Raw genomic sequence first — 19,348 nt, 5'->3', positions numbered from 1 at the left:
CCAATTTCATGTTCTGGACCCGTCTCATTCTATGTTACTGATTTCTGGTGCCAGTGAGTGGGTGTAACGCCTTTCATCCCTTCGTGGCCGATAAAATACTACAATTTTTATACATTTTTTCAAAACTGTTGTTCAGGTTATCTGACGAGAATGTTGCTGTGGCGGCAACAGGTCGGGACTGCTCGTTGTTTCCATTGGCTATGCTTCTTCGTTTCTCTTTTCTGAATCTTCATCGTCAGAACGTATTCTGGAGTCGTGTTACCACTCATTTTATCAAGGTGTGCGTAGTTTCTTCAATCAATTTTGCAAGATGTCTTTTACCCCTGTGTTCTATCGTTAAAGGTTTGTGGTCACACCACTACAACGCTCCGCGAATGGTCTGCGCTTGCTCTAGCCAGCATAATAAAGCAAGCGTTTAAAGTGAAGACAGACATGAATGTTGCTGTAAGTTCTGGTGTAGTTTTTCTTACTTATAGGGATCCATGGGTGCTACGCGCTTTTTCAGGAACAACAACAGCTTACTCTTTCTACGTTGCGTTCACTTTGTTCGGTACATCACGCTGATGTGCAACGACGGCAACTGGATTGTTTGATGGCTTTACTTCAAACGGATGGCGCACAGATGGTGTCTGATATGTGGTATCATGTCATTCATATTGTTGCCGCTGTCGTTGACAAAGAGAATAGGTATTGTTTTTGTTTCTGTTTTTTTTTTGTTTTTTTTTTTTTGACCTGGTATCGTCTATGCAATTATAAGTTTAGCTGTGACGAAGCGCTGGTACGACAGGGCTACCTAGGCCTGAGACTCGTAGCTGCCGATTTTCTGCAGTCGCTTCCTTTCGAATGCATTTCTGTTCTAGTGGAAGCGGTGGCACGTTACGGAAAGCAAACAGCTGATCACAACATATCCTTATCTGCACTAACCCAGCTGGTATTACTTTCTTTTGTGTACTTTTGAAATTAAATTAAAAATTATTTGGTTGTTATTGAAATCTTTGAGCTGTTGGATGGAAAAAATTGAGAAAATTCTTGAAATTGATTAAATTAACTGATCAACTTGGGACTTACAGTGGACGATTTCCGACTTTGTCTTTCGAAAAAGCGAGGTTGTGGGAGCTGATACTTCTGAGAAGGTAGTTTCTGTCCTTTTGCTATTATTTCTACAGCAGTGGTCTAATCATACGTGCCTTAGGTTTGGCTGGTGCTGTATACCTGTTTGTCGGAACTATGTGTTGATGCTCGGCCTTCCATACGGAAAAGTGCATGCCAAACGCTTCTTCAAACTGTCGCATCGCATGGACATGCACTTCGTATTGCAACATGGAATCATATGGTTTGGCAGGTTAGAATATTCAATTTATGAATGATATCAAATTCTTTTTGTGGAATACTCAAGGTAAAAGTACATCAGGTGATCAAAGGTAGATGTTTACATCTTCACTTATATATTATTTGGATGAGGCTTGGTAAGAATCCACGTCCACGAATAAAAGTACACGCGGGTCACTTCATTGCACTTAAATTCACTTTTTACAATGGCTTTGATTCCTCAAAAGATCTTTCTAGCTGGAATTCCAGCACATTTGTCCTTTGTCTTCTTAAAAATTGCGACGAATGCAAAGTACCGACTTCTACGTTCTACTCTAGAAGAGGCTTAATACAGTGAACATAGGCAGCTCTAACGGAAATTTGAAAAGAAAAGAAAAAAACTAATGTAAAGTCCCTTATCTGTTGTTGTTTAAAAAGACGGTTTCATTTAAATGCAACGTATCACCTAACGGAAGTAGTACGGAAAGCCTAGGAAATCCGCAGAGTTCGTGTTGTAGATTACGGAACTCGGGGTGGCTCCGCTCAAATTCCCCTAATCGTAGTTAGAAACGGTGTGGAAGACGGCATTCTTTCCTACGAGGTAACTTGGAGCAGACCATCCTTGTGGAAGCAACCTTGACTTCGCCCGCGGCCGCGATCGGTCGGAGATCAATGATAAATCCTCACCAACCTTTTCAAGTAAAACCAATGAATACACTGCTGAACGTGTTCTAATGTACCTCGTAGGGAGAAACGCCTTTCCCACGCCGTATTTTTTAGGACGACCAGAGGGATTTTAGTGAGGCCATGTTGAGGTTGATAATCTACAGCCGGAATTCCACGGTTTCCGTGGGGTTTCCCTACTACGTCAATTTCGTGATACCCTGTCTTTAACCAATGTCCTTTTTGGACATCGTGCAGGACTCAGAAAATGACAAATGGCTCTATCTACTGTGTTGAAGAACATTTGTTACTTACAGATAATTATGCCATTATTGGATCGAGTACGTGTGCAGACAAGAAGTGCATCGACAGAACGAGCAAGTGGTGCTCTGCTTATGCATCATTCACGTGATACACAACAGAAGCAGTGGACAGAAACGTGCATACATACGCTTTCAGCTGCGTCAAAGATATTCATCGCCCAACGAAAGGCTCTTCTGTTGCTGGGTGAGCAAATATGCTGTAACGGTAATCTCTTTAATGACATTAAAATTATGCAGAAGATTTCGCATCGGCATGGGAAGCATTGTTGTCGTACCTTGAATGGGCAGCATGTTATCAAAATGCTGAGCTATCCTTGTCTGCTATCAAGAGCTTCCAGGTCTGTTCTGCCTTCTTTTTTTGCAGTTTATTCCACATCTTTTCGTACTAAACTCACCTCTACAATGTTTTTATTGGTAGGAAGTGCTGCTAGGAAAAGTATCCGCGCAAACACTTGACATCAATACGAGGGAACGAAGCAGCAGGTAACCATTATATTGTTGTAGAGGAGTGATTTGTTGTTCCGCCTCTTCCTGCAGTTTAAACTCCCGAGTAAAGATTTTAACGTCACAACATCCAAATCTTGAGCAATCAAGTCGGAGCTTTTTGCTCCACATCGCGCGGAATATGAATAGGACCAGTTACCTTTTTTTGTGGTTATTGAGTAATGCGGTTCTCAGCAGTTCAACATTTTTCCATGGACAGCACTGCGATTCTGTGCCTCGTGTGCAAGTTGTAAAGCAGTCCAAGCTCTAGTTGGTAGGATTAGCAGCATAATATACGAAGAAGTTTTGTTGTTTTATAACGTCAGAAACCATTCAAATTCCTCGATCTTTTTGAAGCAATTTATTTACAATTTAATCAGTATGTGTTTTGTAAAGGATGCTTTCTAAGATTAGCGTTTACGCTTCGAGAGATAATGTTGCCAGCACGAGAAAACTGCAGAACAGGCTACGGTGTTAGTAAATATCGGGTTGCGCTTGTCCTTGTAGTCAGGTTAAAACCATCTGAAACTCGATGCAGTTCTGTGAGCTGCTTCATTCAAAGCCGTCTGTGCGATGGCGATCGAGAGGATTTCACCAGCTCTACTCATCTCTGGAGCTAGCGAAGGTCCCACCTCGCAATCTCTGGCTTCGGTGCGGAGCTCTGAACGCAGCCACTTACGCAAGTGCACCAGGCTTGCGGTCTTGATCCGATTATAGCACTAGAGGTTTATTCTGTTGGTTTTCCGAGTGACCACTTTTGTCGTTAACCATCTTATCTTAAAAAAAAAAAAAAAACTGGAGCCGCTCAAAGTAGGAGAAAAAAATCATCACAGGGGGCTACGTTTTGATTTGGTTATGTTCCTGGATAGTTTCATCTGACAACTCTTTCATATCCTTTCACCACTTTTTGACCGCACTGCTAAACTTGTTTCTGTACTGATGTTTTTTTTTTCTGAAACAGTGTGGAAAACTCGATAGAAGAAGTCATCCCATCTCTTCCTCTGCCACAGTGGATTGAATCGTGGAATGTAAGTGATTTTCCTGTGTTCCTTCGTTATTTTTTGTTCGCTATACTTTCAACGAGCTATGTTTCTCTCTTCATGATCCGAAGAAAGCCATATGTTCTTTTTCGAATATTTCGTTCTTTCTTCGTATTCTTTATTTATTGATTTTTTTAGACCTGGCAACGGATATCCCGTGGGTTAGCGCGTATGCGAAGCGACCCAACTCCAGAAGGTGAGTTATTTTTGATCGTTTTCGAAGTTTTTTTTTTCAAGTCTTAAGTATTGCAGGGAAAGCGGCTTACGTTCCTGGACCGTCTCATCTGACAACTCTTTTGCATATCTTTCCACCACTTTTTGAGCACGTTGCTAGACATATTTCTGTTGATGAACTCAAAGCTGAGCAATTACCATCAGTGCTTGAGGTAAACTACATTTCTGTGCAGATGTTCGCCGATGAACTTGGAAATTAGAGTCTGGTAAACGTTCCTGTGCCAAGTGAACAAGCTCCATTCGTCATGCAATCGGCGCATTCGCATATGTCCCCAACTCAAGAGGCGGTCTGTGAAGCTATACGTTCCATCTACAATGTATGTTTTGATTTCTTTAGTAAAATATTTATAGTCTATCATTTTATATATAGTAGGGTCAAAGCAAAGTCTGTCTTGTGAAGTTGCAGTGCTCGAAGTGGCTCAACGGAGCGGTTACAATCGAGATGGGACCATTCCTAAATCCGCTCAGATTGCAGAGCTAGCGATGGTCCAACTTCGATCGTAATCGTTGGCTCCATCGCAACGCTTCGAGCGTAGTCGCATGCGTAACTGCTCCTCAAACTCGCTTCATGTCATTTCGACCAATTTTATTGTTGATTATCAAATTGTAGGAGTGCATTTCACCGGGGAGTCCATTACGTGAAGCGTTGGCCGATCAAATACGACAACTTCTCAGGTTTAGTGCAATGGCTCTGAAGAACCCTACTGCTTTACGATCTTCCAACATCACATCGTCTGGGCAGAAGGACTACGTGAGTTTTAATAATAAATTCCTCAACTGCTGCCTTTTGCGAACCTTTTTTCTCTTTTTCTTCCTTTTTCCACTATTTCCTTTCCATCCTCTGCACCTTTTTATGATTTATTTCTTAATGGTCAAGCTACTTTTAAAAACATCAGTGTTGTATTATATTTTTTTTTAACTACGATTAATGTGTATATTTATACTTCCAAATTATGTTATTGATTTCCATATTTACCTTACTAGGTCATTCGTTTTGAATCTCTTCTATCCTCAGTGGCTTAGAGTATTTTTGATCTCAATTTCGTCCAGAATTTCTGCTCTCTGAATAAAAGTCGTTCAAACTGAGTCGGAACTGAGTATCCTAGCTATAACTGGAACAAGAGCGTAAATGGAGATTTCTTCAAAGTCTTCCTTTTTGCATTTTGTGCCTTATTTTGTGTAGCCACTTTATTAACAGTGAATAGTTTGTGTAGTTGTCTTCACCCTTTCGAGGAATATTGATTCCTTTGGTCATTGAAATTTATTTTCCAGCGTGAATGGGCTCTGCACTGGATTGTACCATTCGCGGAAACTTCTCTACGGATGGCTGTTGAGTTTCTCACAGCAACAGTTGCATATCCAGAAATAATTCGTTCACTTGTCGTTGTAGACGTTGTAAAGGTCGGTCTCGAATTAATCTTTTCTACTAATGATAATCGTCAACCATGAAAACATTTTTTTGCAGTTTTTGGGAGAACCGCTATACTTGAAATATTCTTGTATTTCTCCAACAACGTGGAAACTTGCTGCTTCTTCGTTAATGACGGTGCTGCGGGTATTTGTGCCTTTGGCAAGGCAACATGGTAACTTTCGTAGTTAATTACTTCATCCTCTCTTTTATTTTGCACTAAAATCATCTTGAGAATCTATGAAGTGTTGTTTTTGTACAATATGACCATACATAAAAAAAAATTCCAGTGGAGCATTTTGAGTCACTCTGGCCTGCATTGTGTGACACACTCGAGAAGTTTCTTTTTACTCCAAAGTTCGTTATTTATCTTTACTTTTTAGCATTTTAACTGCAACACTTTGCGTATTTTTTTTTGTTTCAGTGTATGTCCTCGATTAGCAGCTGACGAACGTAAAAGAGACGAGTTGACCGAATGCCAAATTGTTGAACTGGTCCGATCGGAACTGTTATCACACTCTTCAACTCTTCCGCCATCCATGGTCCAGCGACTTATCTCCATATTAAATCGTGGATCAATTAGCCAGTTGGATCCAACAGATGTTCTAGGTGAGAAGTGATTGTAAAATCGTGTTTTCGGAGGAAGCACTTGGTTCCAGGGCACCTTGAAACCGGAACTTGAAATGATTATGCAGAATTTGAAATGTTCCTTAAAAATTCCCAAAAACAGTTTTTTTTTCGAGCAAATAGTAAGCCTCAAGCGGATCCGAATGAAAGTGGAAGGCATATCTATTTTAATATGGCAGTGTTGATCTGTTGACAGTTACTGCATTAGTTTATGTCTGATCTAGCTATGTTTTCCCTAGCGTGTGGGTTCTTTTGCCCAAAAACAATAAAGAAAAGTAAAGTAAAATATGCTATTTTAATATGGGGAAGCGCGGATCTTTCTGGTTGGAACATATATTTGAAGTGAACCCAAAGACTATCCGAATTTGTATCCAGAAGAAATTCTTTTTTTTTTTTTGGTCAAGTGGATTTTTGAATGCGCCCAAAAATTGGGTCTCCAAGGAAGTTGGAATGATACGATCCTCTTTTATGATTGGAAAAAGCTCCTGCAATCATAATTCTTCTCGTTCTTCTATTAGCTGAGCATTGAACTGTTCCTCATAACTTTGAATTGAGCATACGGCGTGGTTTGGCTCATTTTACTTCCGCAAATTGTCAGCATTAACATCAGATACCCTTCAAATAGTTTTCGAAAACTTTCAAGCGACAGTTAGTTGATTGTTGTTTAGTGTCTGTAGTTTAAATTTTGTAAATAATACTTTTCGGCAGGAAATAATCCCAGTAGGTGAACGTACATTTTGATTTCCATTCAAGTTATCGTCATTAGAAGTGAAATCGAAGACATTTGGTTCCAGCTTCAGACTCGCACGCGCAGCGAGTTGAGCTGGCTCGCACATGTTTCGACGCTCTACTCTCCACATCAAATGAAGGGAATGGTCGACTTGGGAATGTGGCGGTGGCGAGCCTTTTGCAACGATGCTCCCAGGTGCACTATTTTGCCTTGAAGGTTCGAATTCTTTATCAAAACACAACTGATGTGGTTCTCGCGGCAGGTCATGAATGACTTTGTGCGAGATTGGAGTGGAACAGGAGATCTACGGTTACCACGTGGTCGTGTAGCTGAAATAACATCTGCCCTCCAAGCGGTTGATTCTCTTATTGGGCGTCTTGCTAGGTCAGTTATTTTATGTAGAGTTTTGTAAAACAAGTACAGTTTGCAAAATGGTGTGCGTCCGAATTTTACAACGACAATAAATTTTTACATTTCAATCATCATTTCTTTTTTTCAATTTTACCCCACCACCAAAGCTCTCATGTATTTATTTATTTGCTTATTTATTCTTTACATAGTTATTCATGTCTGTATGAACGTAGTAGGCAGGGAACAAATAACAGAAATAAACACCAGTAAAAATAGTATATAAGTTACTGAACGAAGAAACCTTATGGTTCAGGATTTTGACGCACGCTGTATTCGAATTTCATTATATATTCAACTGTGCCGTCATTCTGTTGCATCGGTTCATAATTTCTTGCTTTCTCTAAAATTTTCCTTGTGTTATTATAATTTTTTTTCTCTCACCTTGATCAGTTCTACTTTGACTCCCGTTGATCTTCGTATTGATCGCCCGGGAACTAATGATTTTGCCATTTGTGTGTCGATCGCGTGAAAGAGTTGCCCCATTGGTTTCTCCTTGCGCGAGAGACATAAGAACGAAGAATATTGAATCTTTTATATTTTATTTCATCAGCCTACGTTCCTTATTGATTTACCTGACGGTTATCTTTTTACTATTCTTCTTCATCTCCTCGTATTCTCTATTTTTTTTTTTTGCCGTTTTATTGAGCTTTTAAGGATTTATGACATTGAAAAGATCCAAATAATATTGCATAATATTTGAAAAGTTTGATTCAGTCAGTTTTTCTTACAGAGATCCCACTCAATCAGAGCTGTACTCTCAGTTGGTCTCGCTTTATCCCAGCGTCGTGAATGTGGTAGTATGTGCCCGATCTGATCCAACATTGGAATCACAACTGATTGTAACTCTTAAATCTTATCAGACATTGTTGCTTTTGCAAGTTGTTCCTAAGCTCATAAAAGAAAGCTAACCTTTGCCTTGCCTTCTCAACTTTATCGTATATTTATTCTTGCTTTTCTGTTGCTATTCTTGAGGTCATAGGTCGGAACGTAGATCAAACTGGAAAGACAGGTGTTAAAGAGAAGAAATCCATCCAGTTAACTCCATCTCTTGGATTAGGATTTCTATAAACTATTGAAAGTGAGACATATGCATATGTTAATATTTCTGTGGGTATCTTAACAAGACTCGAACAAATTAAATATATACTTCTTTTTTGCGATGCCGGTGCTTATTGTTGAATTCGACATTTGTTTGTTTGATTGTTTAGTTCAAAAATATTGTACCATTATTAGCATCCGTCTTGACATTCCTCATTTTATGATGGTATTGTTCTTGCTCGGTGTCAGATGATGTTGTGAAGATGAATAAAATGAGTTTGAAGAGAAGTTGCTTGACTACAGAATTCATTTTTTTCTCCTGAATAATTATTTGAATACGCCTACTTAATTTTTGTAGCTTGAGCATTTTCAACAATTTTTTCCCCTTAGAAAGTAGGAAAATGTGTCGCTGGAGTTTTCACCTGTCACTACAAAGTTTATCCAGAGAAGGGACATCGGAAGAGCCAACTGCTGGAAGATTCATTCTTTCAGGGAATTCCGTAAAAGGTGAGTTTTACATGCAAAGTGAAAACCTTTTGTGATCAGAATAATGGGAACTAGTGGGATTTCTACTACTATCGTCACTGGAAGTATTTGAGGACTGGGAAGATTTGTGCTGGTGCATTTTCCATCATCAGCGTATCTCAGTTCTCTAAAACTTTTGTGTAAGTTGTTCTATGCGTTTTCATGAGAAAGAAAACCTTTAAAGCAAATAAGCTAAAAAGAAAATGTATTTGTAGAAATGCTGATCGCGTAAACGACTAAAACTATAAGGAAAATCGCAAACGTGATCAAAATACAAGCATCAGCTGTAAGATTTGGTTTTCTGCAATGTTTTAAGTAGGCGTCTCATTGGTCTGACTGTTGCGTGATCATGTGATCGATCGGCAACCATAGTCGGGTCAAAACGACATGAAGCACGGACATTTGCGAAAGCGGCTGCGCTCGAAGCGGAGCGGTGGAACGTAGCGGTTGGGATCGTGTAAGGATCCTCGCTGCCGCCAACCACCTCTGCAGTTCGCCATGGTCCCACCTCGATTCCAACCGCTGTCTCCACTGCACCACTTCCGAGCGCGGCCGCTTACGCAACGGTCTGTGCTTCATGTCGTTTTGACCCAACTATAGGATGCTTGTCGAAAAACGACGATTTGGACGGTTGAAGCAAAATTGTTGATATCAGCGTTACGAAAAACGATTCAACCACAGTGAAGAAATTATTCCAGAAGAATGACGTTTCTATAGCTGGTAGAACAGTTTCACTTCCGAAAGCATCATAACGAGCAAGAAAATCAAAAAACGGTTGTTGTAATCCCAAAAACATGAAGAATAAATCGAGAATTCGAAATACAACAATATATCGATAAGAAATCAACTCGTCTAGTCGAAACACTGTTATTACTAGAATATGTGTACCACATATGCCAGAAAAATGGTAAAGTGATCAAATCGAGAACTTTCAAAGGGATCAAACCTTTGTCCTGTCCTATTCAAAGTAAATCATCAGACTCGCTATAACGTAGCGAAAGGACGACCACATGACGTTTGTAGAACCATCAGTTCGCAAATTCGGACTTTCCTGCTTTCAAGCTGAATTTTCGATATAGTCGGGTCAGTACGACATGAAGCACGGACATTTGCTCAAGCGGTTGCGCTCGAAGCGCAGCGGTGGAGCGTAGCGGTTGTAAGGATCCTCACTGCCGCCACTCACCTCTGCACTTCGCCATGGTCCCACCTCGATTCCAACCGCTGTCTCGACCGCACCGCTTCCGAGCGCGGTCACTTACGTAACGGTCCGTGCTTGATGTCGTTTTGACCCATCTATAGACACGGGTACACGCAGCCGAATGATGGTGTAGCGACTTCGATATGCTGTAAATGTTCATTCATTTTGCTCACTAATCCATGATGTCCTTCAAATATCTGCACAAGAAGGCAGATTATGATCCATAGGGCAACGGAAAAGTATAAGAAGCTGATTAGATGCGACAAGAACCATACCCGGGTATATACATGGCGACCAGCGAAAGCATAGAGACAAAAGGAGCTGTACTCGCTAAGAAGAGAACAAATAGTCTCCCATTCGACTGAGTAATGTATACAGAGATGTACAATATGTGGAGAAGACCAAACGAAGCAGTGGCTAGACATATTATGGTCGCCAAAATCAACGCGATGACGAACGACGTTGGTAATTGTGATAAATAGTCGCTGGGTGGTGGTATTTCAGCGGAATCTGTGCAGTTGAGCAGGGAATTAGTTAGGAGGGAATCAGTTAGGAGCTTTACCAGCGTATCGAAGATCATCATCGTAGAACAACGTCATTGATCGTTATGGAACACTACCAGCAGTCAACGATAGTTTACCGGATCAAAGACGAAGATCAAAGACTTAGATACTTCCATTCTTATCTTTGTGTCAATTCCGTCGAATTCAAATGACACAATAACTATCGTCACTGTTATGTTTCATTTGCAAGGTTTTGCGGTGGATTTTCCATTTTCTCAACGTATGCGCAACGGAAAATTCTAAGAAAGCTCGTTTCTCTAATGGACGATATGAATTTACGAACAATTGCTAACGGTATGAATACAGAGCCGGATAATTTAAAAGGAGGATACCACGAGTCTGATATGGTAATCTACGAGAAAAGCTAGAGATGGGGTTTTAAATAGCGGGATCTAGGATAGTTCCGTTCATCTTTCCCTAATCGTCGCAAAAAAAAAACGGCTTGGGAAAAAAAAGAAAAAAGAAGGATAGGGTGGGAACCGCTTCACTTCTTACGAAGTACGTTAGAACACCCCTCCATGCACACGTTCCGGTCCCCAAAGCAGTCTATTGATTGGTTTGTAGAGCGTAGAGCCACACAAAAGACCGTAAGCGCTTATTTTTCTCCCTCAACTAGACTTTCATTTATTTGTGTCGAGAGAAAAACAACCGCTGTTCTTTGATCTATCCTGGCCATATTGACTGGATTGTAGTATTCACAAAAAATATTGCGAAGCTCCAACATATGCTGAATGTCATTCTACCGATGTCAAATGCATTCTGTTGACAGCACCTCCATCCTGGTAAACAAAACGGTCAAACAGATGTGAATCCCTTTGAGACCATCAATGGGGCTCAAAGTGAGTGAACTACTGAGAAAGCTCATGAATTACTGTATTACCAAGGATGTGTCCTGAAAAATGCGAGCGCAGTGATGAGAGTTCAATATTACGTCTACTCGGTCTATGGTTCTACACAGCTTTAAACCGGCATGCCCTTAAAAAAACATTGAAATAAATCCTCACAAATGAAGTGTTTTTTCCTGAAAAGACATAAATTAGTCCCAAAAAGACATCCGCCGGGTTTGCAGTGGTTAATTGAGGGTAAAATAAATTGGAGCCAGTCTTGTATTTTAGGATAAGGGCATTAATTTGACACATGGGTTGGCCCCATACGTCTTTGTATAGCCTGCTTATGCGTTTACAAACTTTTACGACTACGTTAATTTCCTTCAGGGCACATTGGTGCATTCCAGAGAGATTGCTCGTTGCGAAGCACTTTGTCCTTTTTCTGTTCATCCTTTCTCTAAAAACAGGGACATGGATCATTTTGTAGGACCCTTTAAAGGCAGCGTATCATGAAGTCGACGTTAAAATTGACGAAACCCCAGGGGAAACGTAGAGTTCGTAACGTAGGATTATAGATTACGGAACCCAGCGTATTTCCGCTCATCTTCCCCAAATGACCGTAAAAAACGGGGTGAAGACAACATTTTTGAAGACAATAGTCTTTCTTTCGATTTCAGTCGCAACGCGCCGTCATTGTGCACGCGCTGCGTCCACCTGCGAGCGGTCGAAAATCAATGAGGTCTCCGCCGCAGCCTATCGGAGTGAAACCAATGAATAGGCTGCTGAGGGGACCGGACGCGTACATGGAGGAGAGTTCTAACGTACCTTAAAGACGACTAGGGGGATGAGCGGAGTCACAGTCGTCACTGTCATCTATAATCGGAGTTCTATGTTCCCTTGGGGGTTCGGAACCATGTCAATTTTGTGATACACTGCCTTTAAATGAGAGTGTTTGAGTTCATCTATTTGTTTTCGAATGATCTGCGGTAAATTAAGAAAATTGAGTTGATTTTCAGTGCCAGACGGATTGTCCAAGCTATCCACACCAGAATCAATTGTCCGAAGTCTGATGGAGATGTCTGGACCATGGAGTGTGGTGTATCATCGGGTATGTGTCACACAATTCACGTGTGCTCATCGGTACAGCCGGGTCAAAACGACATGAAGCACGGTGCCGAGGGCAGCTGTCTCCGCAACAGTGCGTAGGCGGCTGCCCTCGAAGCGGTGCGGCAGAATTGGCGGTTGTAATCGACGTGATGAAAATAAAAATTGAAAATGTTCATAAAATAGACCAAATAGAGTACATCTACACCTAGAAATTTCAGCCTGATATGAACCGCGTCTTCGTCGGACGCGATATCTTTGGTCGCTTAAGTCTGGTGTTCACCGTGGATGGTGATAAGATTGTTATTTCCGACGTTGTTCAGGATTCTTCTTTGGTATGCTGTAAAATTAATTAGCACACTAGAATTAATTACACTGTACGGATAGCAATTTCATGGATTAAGAGCTCCACACTTCACTCGTTGCTATTTTAGTCTGCATGGCATGAGATTCCTTTCGCCCAAGTGTCCTGCATTGACACCACGAATAAAAGCGCTGTAATGCATTCGTACCTTCCTAGTTATCCAGAAGGAATACTGGAACCTTGGGCCAACGTGTTCGACTCATTCTCTCTCAAACATGAACCTATGAAAGACGAACTTATTATAGTGAGTCACCTGAAATTTACACTTACTTTCTTCTTTTTTCTCTTTATTTCAATTTTCACATCGTATTGGTATCTATTTATATTTATATTTATATCATAGGTATCTCGTGCAACTGAGGGTCCGTCGTCATGCGATATTCCAGAAGAATTCCTCAGAAGATTGGTTGCTGCAACTACTGATATGTTAACAGAAGGTGTTCCCGTTCATTTTATATACTACTAACATTTTTGAGACCAATGTCAAAATTAAAGGAATATTTTTATGCTGAAGATAAGTATACAACTGTTTGCATTCATTCAGATCTCGAATCCACAGCCGTTGCTTTTTCTGGAGGCGTTGATAGTCTGCTGGTGGCCATCGCTCTGCATCTTGCATACGCCTCAGAACGAAAAATCGACCTAGTCAATGTTGCGTTCATTCGCGACTCGAAAGTACTGTACCCTGCTTTGAGGATTAATATTGATTGATATCGATTGAGTGGTGTTATTATGATTAATTTAAGCATCAAACTGTCGTCACAGACCGAAAACGAGCTGTGGTAGCGTTCACATTTCTACGAACTAAATATCCGAATAGGAGGTGGCGATTGATTCTGGCTGATATAACTCAGGAAGAGATGGAGAAGAGGAGGGCGGAGGAAATTGTTAAGGTGAGTATGGTGCCACAACTTGCATTATCTATTTGTTTATTATTATTATAGTTATTGTTATTATTGTCAATTACTATCATTATTTATTTTTGTTATTATTAATTTATTTATTCATATTATTTCTATTACAATTTATTGTTTATTACTATTATTTATTATTATTATTATTATCATTATTATCACTATCATTATTTATCATCATTATTCATTATTATTTATTTATTTATTTCTATTATTATTACTATTATTATTTATCATTTATTATTATTTATTAATTATTATTATTCTTATTCATTTCTTTGAGTTCATACATCAGAGTTGGCTCTAAAAAATACAGGTTTAGGCTGCAGCACCTGCTTGTTCTGTTCTGGATGAATCTCTGGCTTGCGTCCTTTGGTTTGCTCTCAGAGGAATAGGTAAAGATTATGATAGCGGCGAATCAGTTGTGTAAGTATCCGTCTTTTTTAAACCCATATGTGCGGTCGTAGTTCCCGGAAAATATATTTTATTCAGCGTTTTGTAGGTCCCATGCCCGCACTTTTTTTGTTGGTAGCGGTGCTGATGAATTACTCGCCGGATATGCACGTCATAGAACTCGTTTTGAACGTGATGGCGCTGAATCAATACCGGAGGTATAGAATCGATTAAAAATACATTTTTAATTAAGATGATCTTGTAGAAGTATATTTCGCTATTTACCACCTTTTTTTTGTTGAAAGAACTGATGAGTAGAATGTCTAGGAATGTGAAACAGAGTTGCGTCGATTAGGAAGTAGGAACGGTGGACGCGACGCTAGAGTGGCTGCTGCATTAGGAAAAGAACTGAGGTTAGTTTTTCTGGTTCTTCAAATCATGGCACTGTTGCTTTAAATTTCCTTCCTTTTCTGGTAATTTTTTTTCCTTTTCAACTCTAAGAAAAGTCAATGGTTAGCATGCTTAATATAAGGTGAAGTAAAAAGTTCTGAGGGTTCTTAGTATATATCTCTAGTCAGTCATATCTATGAGGACGGAAATATCACATTGGGTCATACTACACGGCGATTTCAAGTTGACATGACGCTTCAAAAAATTATTTTATCAGTCTTAGGTTCGGTGGAGTCAGTTGTATGTTACAGCGTTTCAAAGATAAAAGATAAAGTGGTTTGGCGTGAATCAATCCGCTTGGGATTAGCGCCACCACGTTCACTCCAATTCAGAATCGTTTGAAGTTTACAAAGGGGTAACTGGCCTATACAATGACTTGCGGTGGCTAGCCGATGTGTCAAATCAATGCTTCTATCCTCCCAGACAAGTCTGGTACCAATTTATCGACTCCGCGGGATGAAAGACTTGGTGAGCACTAGGGCGGACTCGAACCTCCGATCGATGTAGCAGACAGCGGGACCTCTGGCCGCTACACTACACTCGCCCGCGTTTCAAAATGGAGGAAAAATAAAAGAAGGTTCGGTGCACTCTTCGCTACCTTCTTCAGTACCGCTATTACCAAGGTAGAAAGGCGGAGCTAGTGAGGATTTTTTTCTTGCTGTTTGTGGACCTAATACGGTATCAAATCCAGCAGAAAAGTAGTGTTTCCAACGGTCCCGTTCCGATAATATGGACGTCGAAGATGAGACACGCTCTGCTAGGCGAATCGTCGAAAATGTCGAAAAGTTCATGGAAATCATAAAGTCGGATCGATTCGTCATGTGAATACGCATTCTTTTGCCCAGGAACTGAAGATTAGCCAAAAAACATTTTGAAACCATTTGCTTAAGTGGTGGTGGTCGCAAAAAAAAAGAGTTTGATTTATGGGTACCAAACGCTCAGAACATTTTACTTTACCTATTATTAATTATTTTTTGTTCCTATAGAAAATATATGAGAACTAATGTAAATACTAGAAATATCATTTATTAATTTTAATCAATTTCAGCGTAAATACCAGAAATATTACTTATTAAGTACTATTAGTTTTGATATTATTGATATTTTATTTGTTTATTGATTGATATTTTGATTTGATATTATTTATTAGTAAAACATCGGTCATCAAATTGCTAATCTGGAACCTATTCCTACAGGATGGTATGCCCGTCATCATCAGCAACTTAATCCTTACTCGCCACCTAATTCCAGAGCACCTTTTTTAAACGACGACTTTGTTTCATGGGTGAATTCGTTACCAATGTGCATCAAATGCGATTTGACGCTCCCTAGAGGCAAAGGAGAAAAGAAGCTCCTTAGACAGGTGATCAATATTCGATTATTGCTGGATTTCAGCTGAATAAATAGAATAAATGAATGAATGCAGCTTTACATAGGTTCTTGCTGAACTTGGTGCACCGTACGATGCACCCAAACAAGCAATGCAGTTCGGATCAGGTTTCGTTAAAATGCAGAACGACAAATCATTGAAGGTCAGTAATTTTTATACTTTTATAAAATTTTTACACATTGTGTCCTATGCGGTTTTACTTATAAATTATTATTTGTGCCAGAAATACACCTGTCCATTAATATTTTCCAAATTCTCCTCTCCCTTGCTATTTATTATTTAGGGCAGTGATACGTCTTCCATTTTGTTCGAATTCCAGAACCATAGCGGCTCAGGAGACTAGGAGCACTTTCTTTCTTTGTTGCGACCAGGATGGTAAGGATTTTGAAAGAAATATGTAATTTTTTCCAGCCAAAAATCCAATTTTTTGCAGGCCAACCTCACTACAGTTCCAAGCTGCCCATTCCCTCAGTTCATTTGTTTACTTGTTGATTTTTCTGGAGATCTTTGCACTGGTAAAATGTACATGTTTCTATTTTGGAGCATAAGAGAAAAGGATGGAGCTTTATACGTTTCATCGGAAGAAACTTAATAGAATTAAAACCATGATTTCCGTTGTTTTCCTTAATTAGTTGGACATACAATCGATTGTGGGTTCAGCGCAGTCGGTTAGAGGTTCCGCTGTGTCTGCACGATCGATCGGCGGTTCGAATCCGGTCTAGTGCCAACCATGCTCTTACCCTCTGAGCTCGATGAATCGGTACCAGACGTGTCCGGGAGGATGAAAACACTGACCTGACTCATCGTCTAGCCCCCGCAAGTCGTTCTATAGGCCAGTTACACGTTCGTAAACCTCAAACGATTCTGAATTGAAGTGAACGCTGTAGCGCGGGTCCCAGGCGGATTGATTAACGCTAGACACTTGATTCTTTTATCCTTTAGAGATCGACTAGTTACTTTAACTTTCTTCGAGCTCTCTCAAGAAAAAATGGACTACGCAGACGGAACTCGTGAGAAATTTCTTAGAGCACTGCATTTCGTTGTAACTTACAAATTCTTGCTAATTTCCACGTACTTTTGTTAAAGTTCTTCAGACAGATGTAATGAGGATGTTTTTGTTGACAATAAGTGGTGTTGATATTAAATAACAACGTAAATATAGCTAATGGTAGGGTTCATTTATGTGTATGTCGCTTTTTCGCTGATTCGGTTGAAGTGAAGTTGCAGTTTCTGGATCATTAGTGTAGGTTATTTTAGTGAATAAGTAAGTAGATTTAGTAGCTTTTCAGTCTAGTTGGTGAAAAATAGTGTTCCACGAATCAAATCATATAAGTTACTAGAAAAGTAGGGGTAGCTTTATCAGATTGGGTAGGAAGTCCTAGAGCTAAGTAAGTTTTCATTCCCCCATAGGAGATCTGACCAATGCTTGGTCTTGGTGAGAATTAAAGGCATCACCTCACGAATTTGAGGCAGTGCAGATTTCAGGTGGAGTGTTCGTACATGGGATGGGAGACTACGGAGAGGGGGATGATTCCGTCCATTTCTTCCTAATTGCCGTAAAAAACGGCCCGGAAGATGCGGCACCGCACAAGGCTAACGCGCTCCAGTCGAAATCCCTGTAGAAAATAGTGCGCCAGAACGCCTGAAGTCGTATCTTCCGAGCCGTTTTTTACGGCAATTATGAAGAAATGGACGGTATCACCCCCTTCTCCATTATCTACTATCCCTTATACGAATACTCCACCTGGAGTCCGTACCATCTCAGATTCATGGAGTGATGCCTTTAAGTTTGTGGATGGAATGCAATGAGGCAGGTCCCACGGTGTCGAATAGGGTGCGGCGGCGCGAGGAACTGTTCTCTGAGCGTTACCATCATCCAGCTGGAGCCGGTGCTCCTACTCCCTTCACTTGCTGAAGGTTGGCAGAAGAACCCCCTCACTTTTGACCGGTCTGCAGATGGATTCTCATCACTTGAGCTGCACACCATGAGCCAGACTTCCCTCACCTAAGAAAGGTCCAGCTCCTTCCCATCGTATTCATAACCGTACCATGCTTCATGTTGTTTTGATCCTATTATAGCTAGCAGTTCACGTGATACATGACATCAGACCCTTATCTTTCTCAATTTCTTAATGATGTCCATGAATTTTCATGTTAGCACATCATTCTATGTTAACTATAGGATTTAATCAACAAATGTTTCGCATTATTTTCTCCTAATTGAAGACGGTATCGGTGGAATATAATTTTCTAAAAGTAAAATAAAAATATAAGTGTAAAATCAAGCTTGAATATTTTCTCTGAATTTAGTACTGATACATTTAGCAAGAAGACTAGAGAATCTCTCAAAGGAGGAAACGTTCTAAAACTAATGTTGGTCAAAAGATCAAATCAATTTCTATGAAAACTCGAATAAAATCCCAACAACGGTACTAACGGACATACTTGAACGGACGTTCCATCCGCGGTCAACACCTAACACCCTCCTATACAGAGCTATTTATGTAGGAGCGACTTTGATACTGAGGGAAGGCTAACAGCGCTTTTTTTCCCCAAAATTTTCCCTATTTATTTTATTATTTATTATTTATTTTATTTATTTTTTTATTATTTATTACTATTATCTTTATTATTTATTATCAGAATCAAAGTTTGAATTGAATGCAAAATGTTAGGGTCCCATTTACGATTTCGTCTTCTTAAGGCAATAGTAAATGTTACTTATTTAGCTATTAGATATTATCTGAAAGAAGGGAAGCCAAAATTTTATGTGATGCCTTTTAAAAATGTTGGAAAAAAGAAAAATCATGACAAAAATGAAGAGAAAAAAGGTATGTGAAATTCTACAGCAGTGGAGTAAAAAGATGTAAAAAAAATGGTTCTTCTTTCGTCAGATACGGCACCAAATAAAAATGTCACAAATAATGAAGCGAAAAAGGAACCAACTGTAAACGGAAAAATTTCTACCGATATCAAACCAGTAAAGCGACCTGAACAAAATACAGTTAGTAAGGAAAACCATGGTGGAACTCCAGTGAATGCAAAGGACGAGAAACAAAAAGGTGAATGTTTGAACGGACGAAAAGATGTGAAACTCGGCAAAGAATCGCCACGGGAGAAAAAAGAAGGAATGCAGGATAGTGGTGATAAAAAGGCGAAATTAAGCAAGGACTCCTGTAATTTAAATGGAGAATTAGAGAAAAAAGCAGAGAACGTAAAGGAAGGGAAAGGCAACGAGGAGGCAAAAAAAGACTGTAAGTGAAACAGAAATTAAGTAAAAGTTTATGTCAAGACAGTCTACATGGCAGTTTTTTTTTTCTCCTACAGAAAGGTTGCTTTGTTTCAAAATAAAATG

General features: G+C 39.8%; 1 protein-coding gene across 7 annotated transcripts in view; it reads left to right on the top strand.

Annotated features, from left to right (window-relative positions):
• RB195_000219 (uncharacterized protein) overlaps positions 1-19,348 on the top strand; it is a gene marked incomplete at both ends in the record, with an annotated part of 41,196 nt that overhangs the window by 15,288 nt on the left and 6,560 nt on the right. For 3 of the 7 annotated variants that reach the window (XM_064196438.1, XM_064196437.1, XM_064196436.1), the window contains 34 exons: positions 137-278; positions 343-444; positions 506-687; positions 763-931; positions 1,071-1,133; positions 1,193-1,342; positions 2,289-2,478; positions 2,532-2,632; positions 2,713-2,777; positions 3,739-3,805; positions 3,956-4,013; positions 4,070-4,203; positions 4,252-4,368; positions 4,662-4,802; positions 5,324-5,452; positions 5,517-5,634; positions 5,750-5,816; positions 5,884-6,068; positions 6,881-7,011; positions 7,079-7,200; positions 7,958-8,092; positions 8,711-8,772; positions 12,395-12,486; positions 12,704-12,817; positions 12,917-13,090; positions 13,190-13,283; positions 13,391-13,521; positions 13,593-13,739; positions 14,083-14,186; positions 14,263-14,371; positions 14,481-14,566; positions 15,855-15,966; positions 16,040-16,135; positions 16,277-16,336. In XM_064196438.1, coding sequence (XP_064052315.1) covers positions 137-278; positions 343-444; positions 506-687; positions 763-931; positions 1,071-1,133; positions 1,193-1,342; positions 2,289-2,478; positions 2,532-2,632; positions 2,713-2,777; positions 3,739-3,805; positions 3,956-4,013; positions 4,070-4,203; positions 4,252-4,368; positions 4,662-4,802; positions 5,324-5,452; positions 5,517-5,634; positions 5,750-5,816; positions 5,884-6,068; positions 6,881-7,011; positions 7,079-7,200; positions 7,958-8,092; positions 8,711-8,772; positions 12,395-12,486; positions 12,704-12,817; positions 12,917-13,090; positions 13,190-13,283; positions 13,391-13,521; positions 13,593-13,739; positions 14,083-14,186; positions 14,263-14,371; positions 14,481-14,566; positions 15,855-15,966; positions 16,040-16,135; positions 16,277-16,336 — 3,949 coding nt within the window. Of the gene's footprint in view, positions 1-136; positions 279-342; positions 445-505; positions 688-762; positions 932-1,070; positions 1,134-1,192; positions 1,343-2,288; positions 2,479-2,531; positions 2,633-2,712; positions 2,778-3,738; positions 3,806-3,955; positions 4,014-4,069; positions 4,204-4,251; positions 4,369-4,661; positions 4,803-5,323; positions 5,453-5,516; positions 5,635-5,749; positions 5,817-5,883; positions 6,069-6,880; positions 7,012-7,078; positions 7,201-7,957; positions 8,136-8,710; positions 8,773-10,811; positions 10,899-11,320; positions 11,391-12,394; positions 12,487-12,703; positions 12,818-12,916; positions 13,091-13,189; positions 13,284-13,390; positions 13,522-13,592; positions 13,740-14,082; positions 14,187-14,262; positions 14,372-14,480; positions 14,567-15,854; positions 15,967-16,039; positions 16,136-16,276; positions 16,337-16,365; positions 16,369-16,426; positions 16,509-18,722; positions 18,825-18,887; positions 19,248-19,348 lie in introns of those variants that run through there. The other 4 variants (XM_064196435.1, XM_064196432.1, XM_064196431.1 and 1 more) reach the window with 4 other exon arrangements.

Source organism: Necator americanus, chromosome IV (genome assembly GCF_031761385.1).
Source record: "Necator americanus strain Aroian chromosome IV, whole genome shotgun sequence".
Taxonomy (NCBI): Eukaryota; Metazoa; Nematoda; class Chromadorea; order Rhabditida; family Ancylostomatidae; genus Necator; species Necator americanus.
Note: the sequence above shows the minus strand (reverse complement) of the source record. Positions and strands in the feature narration are given on the sequence as shown.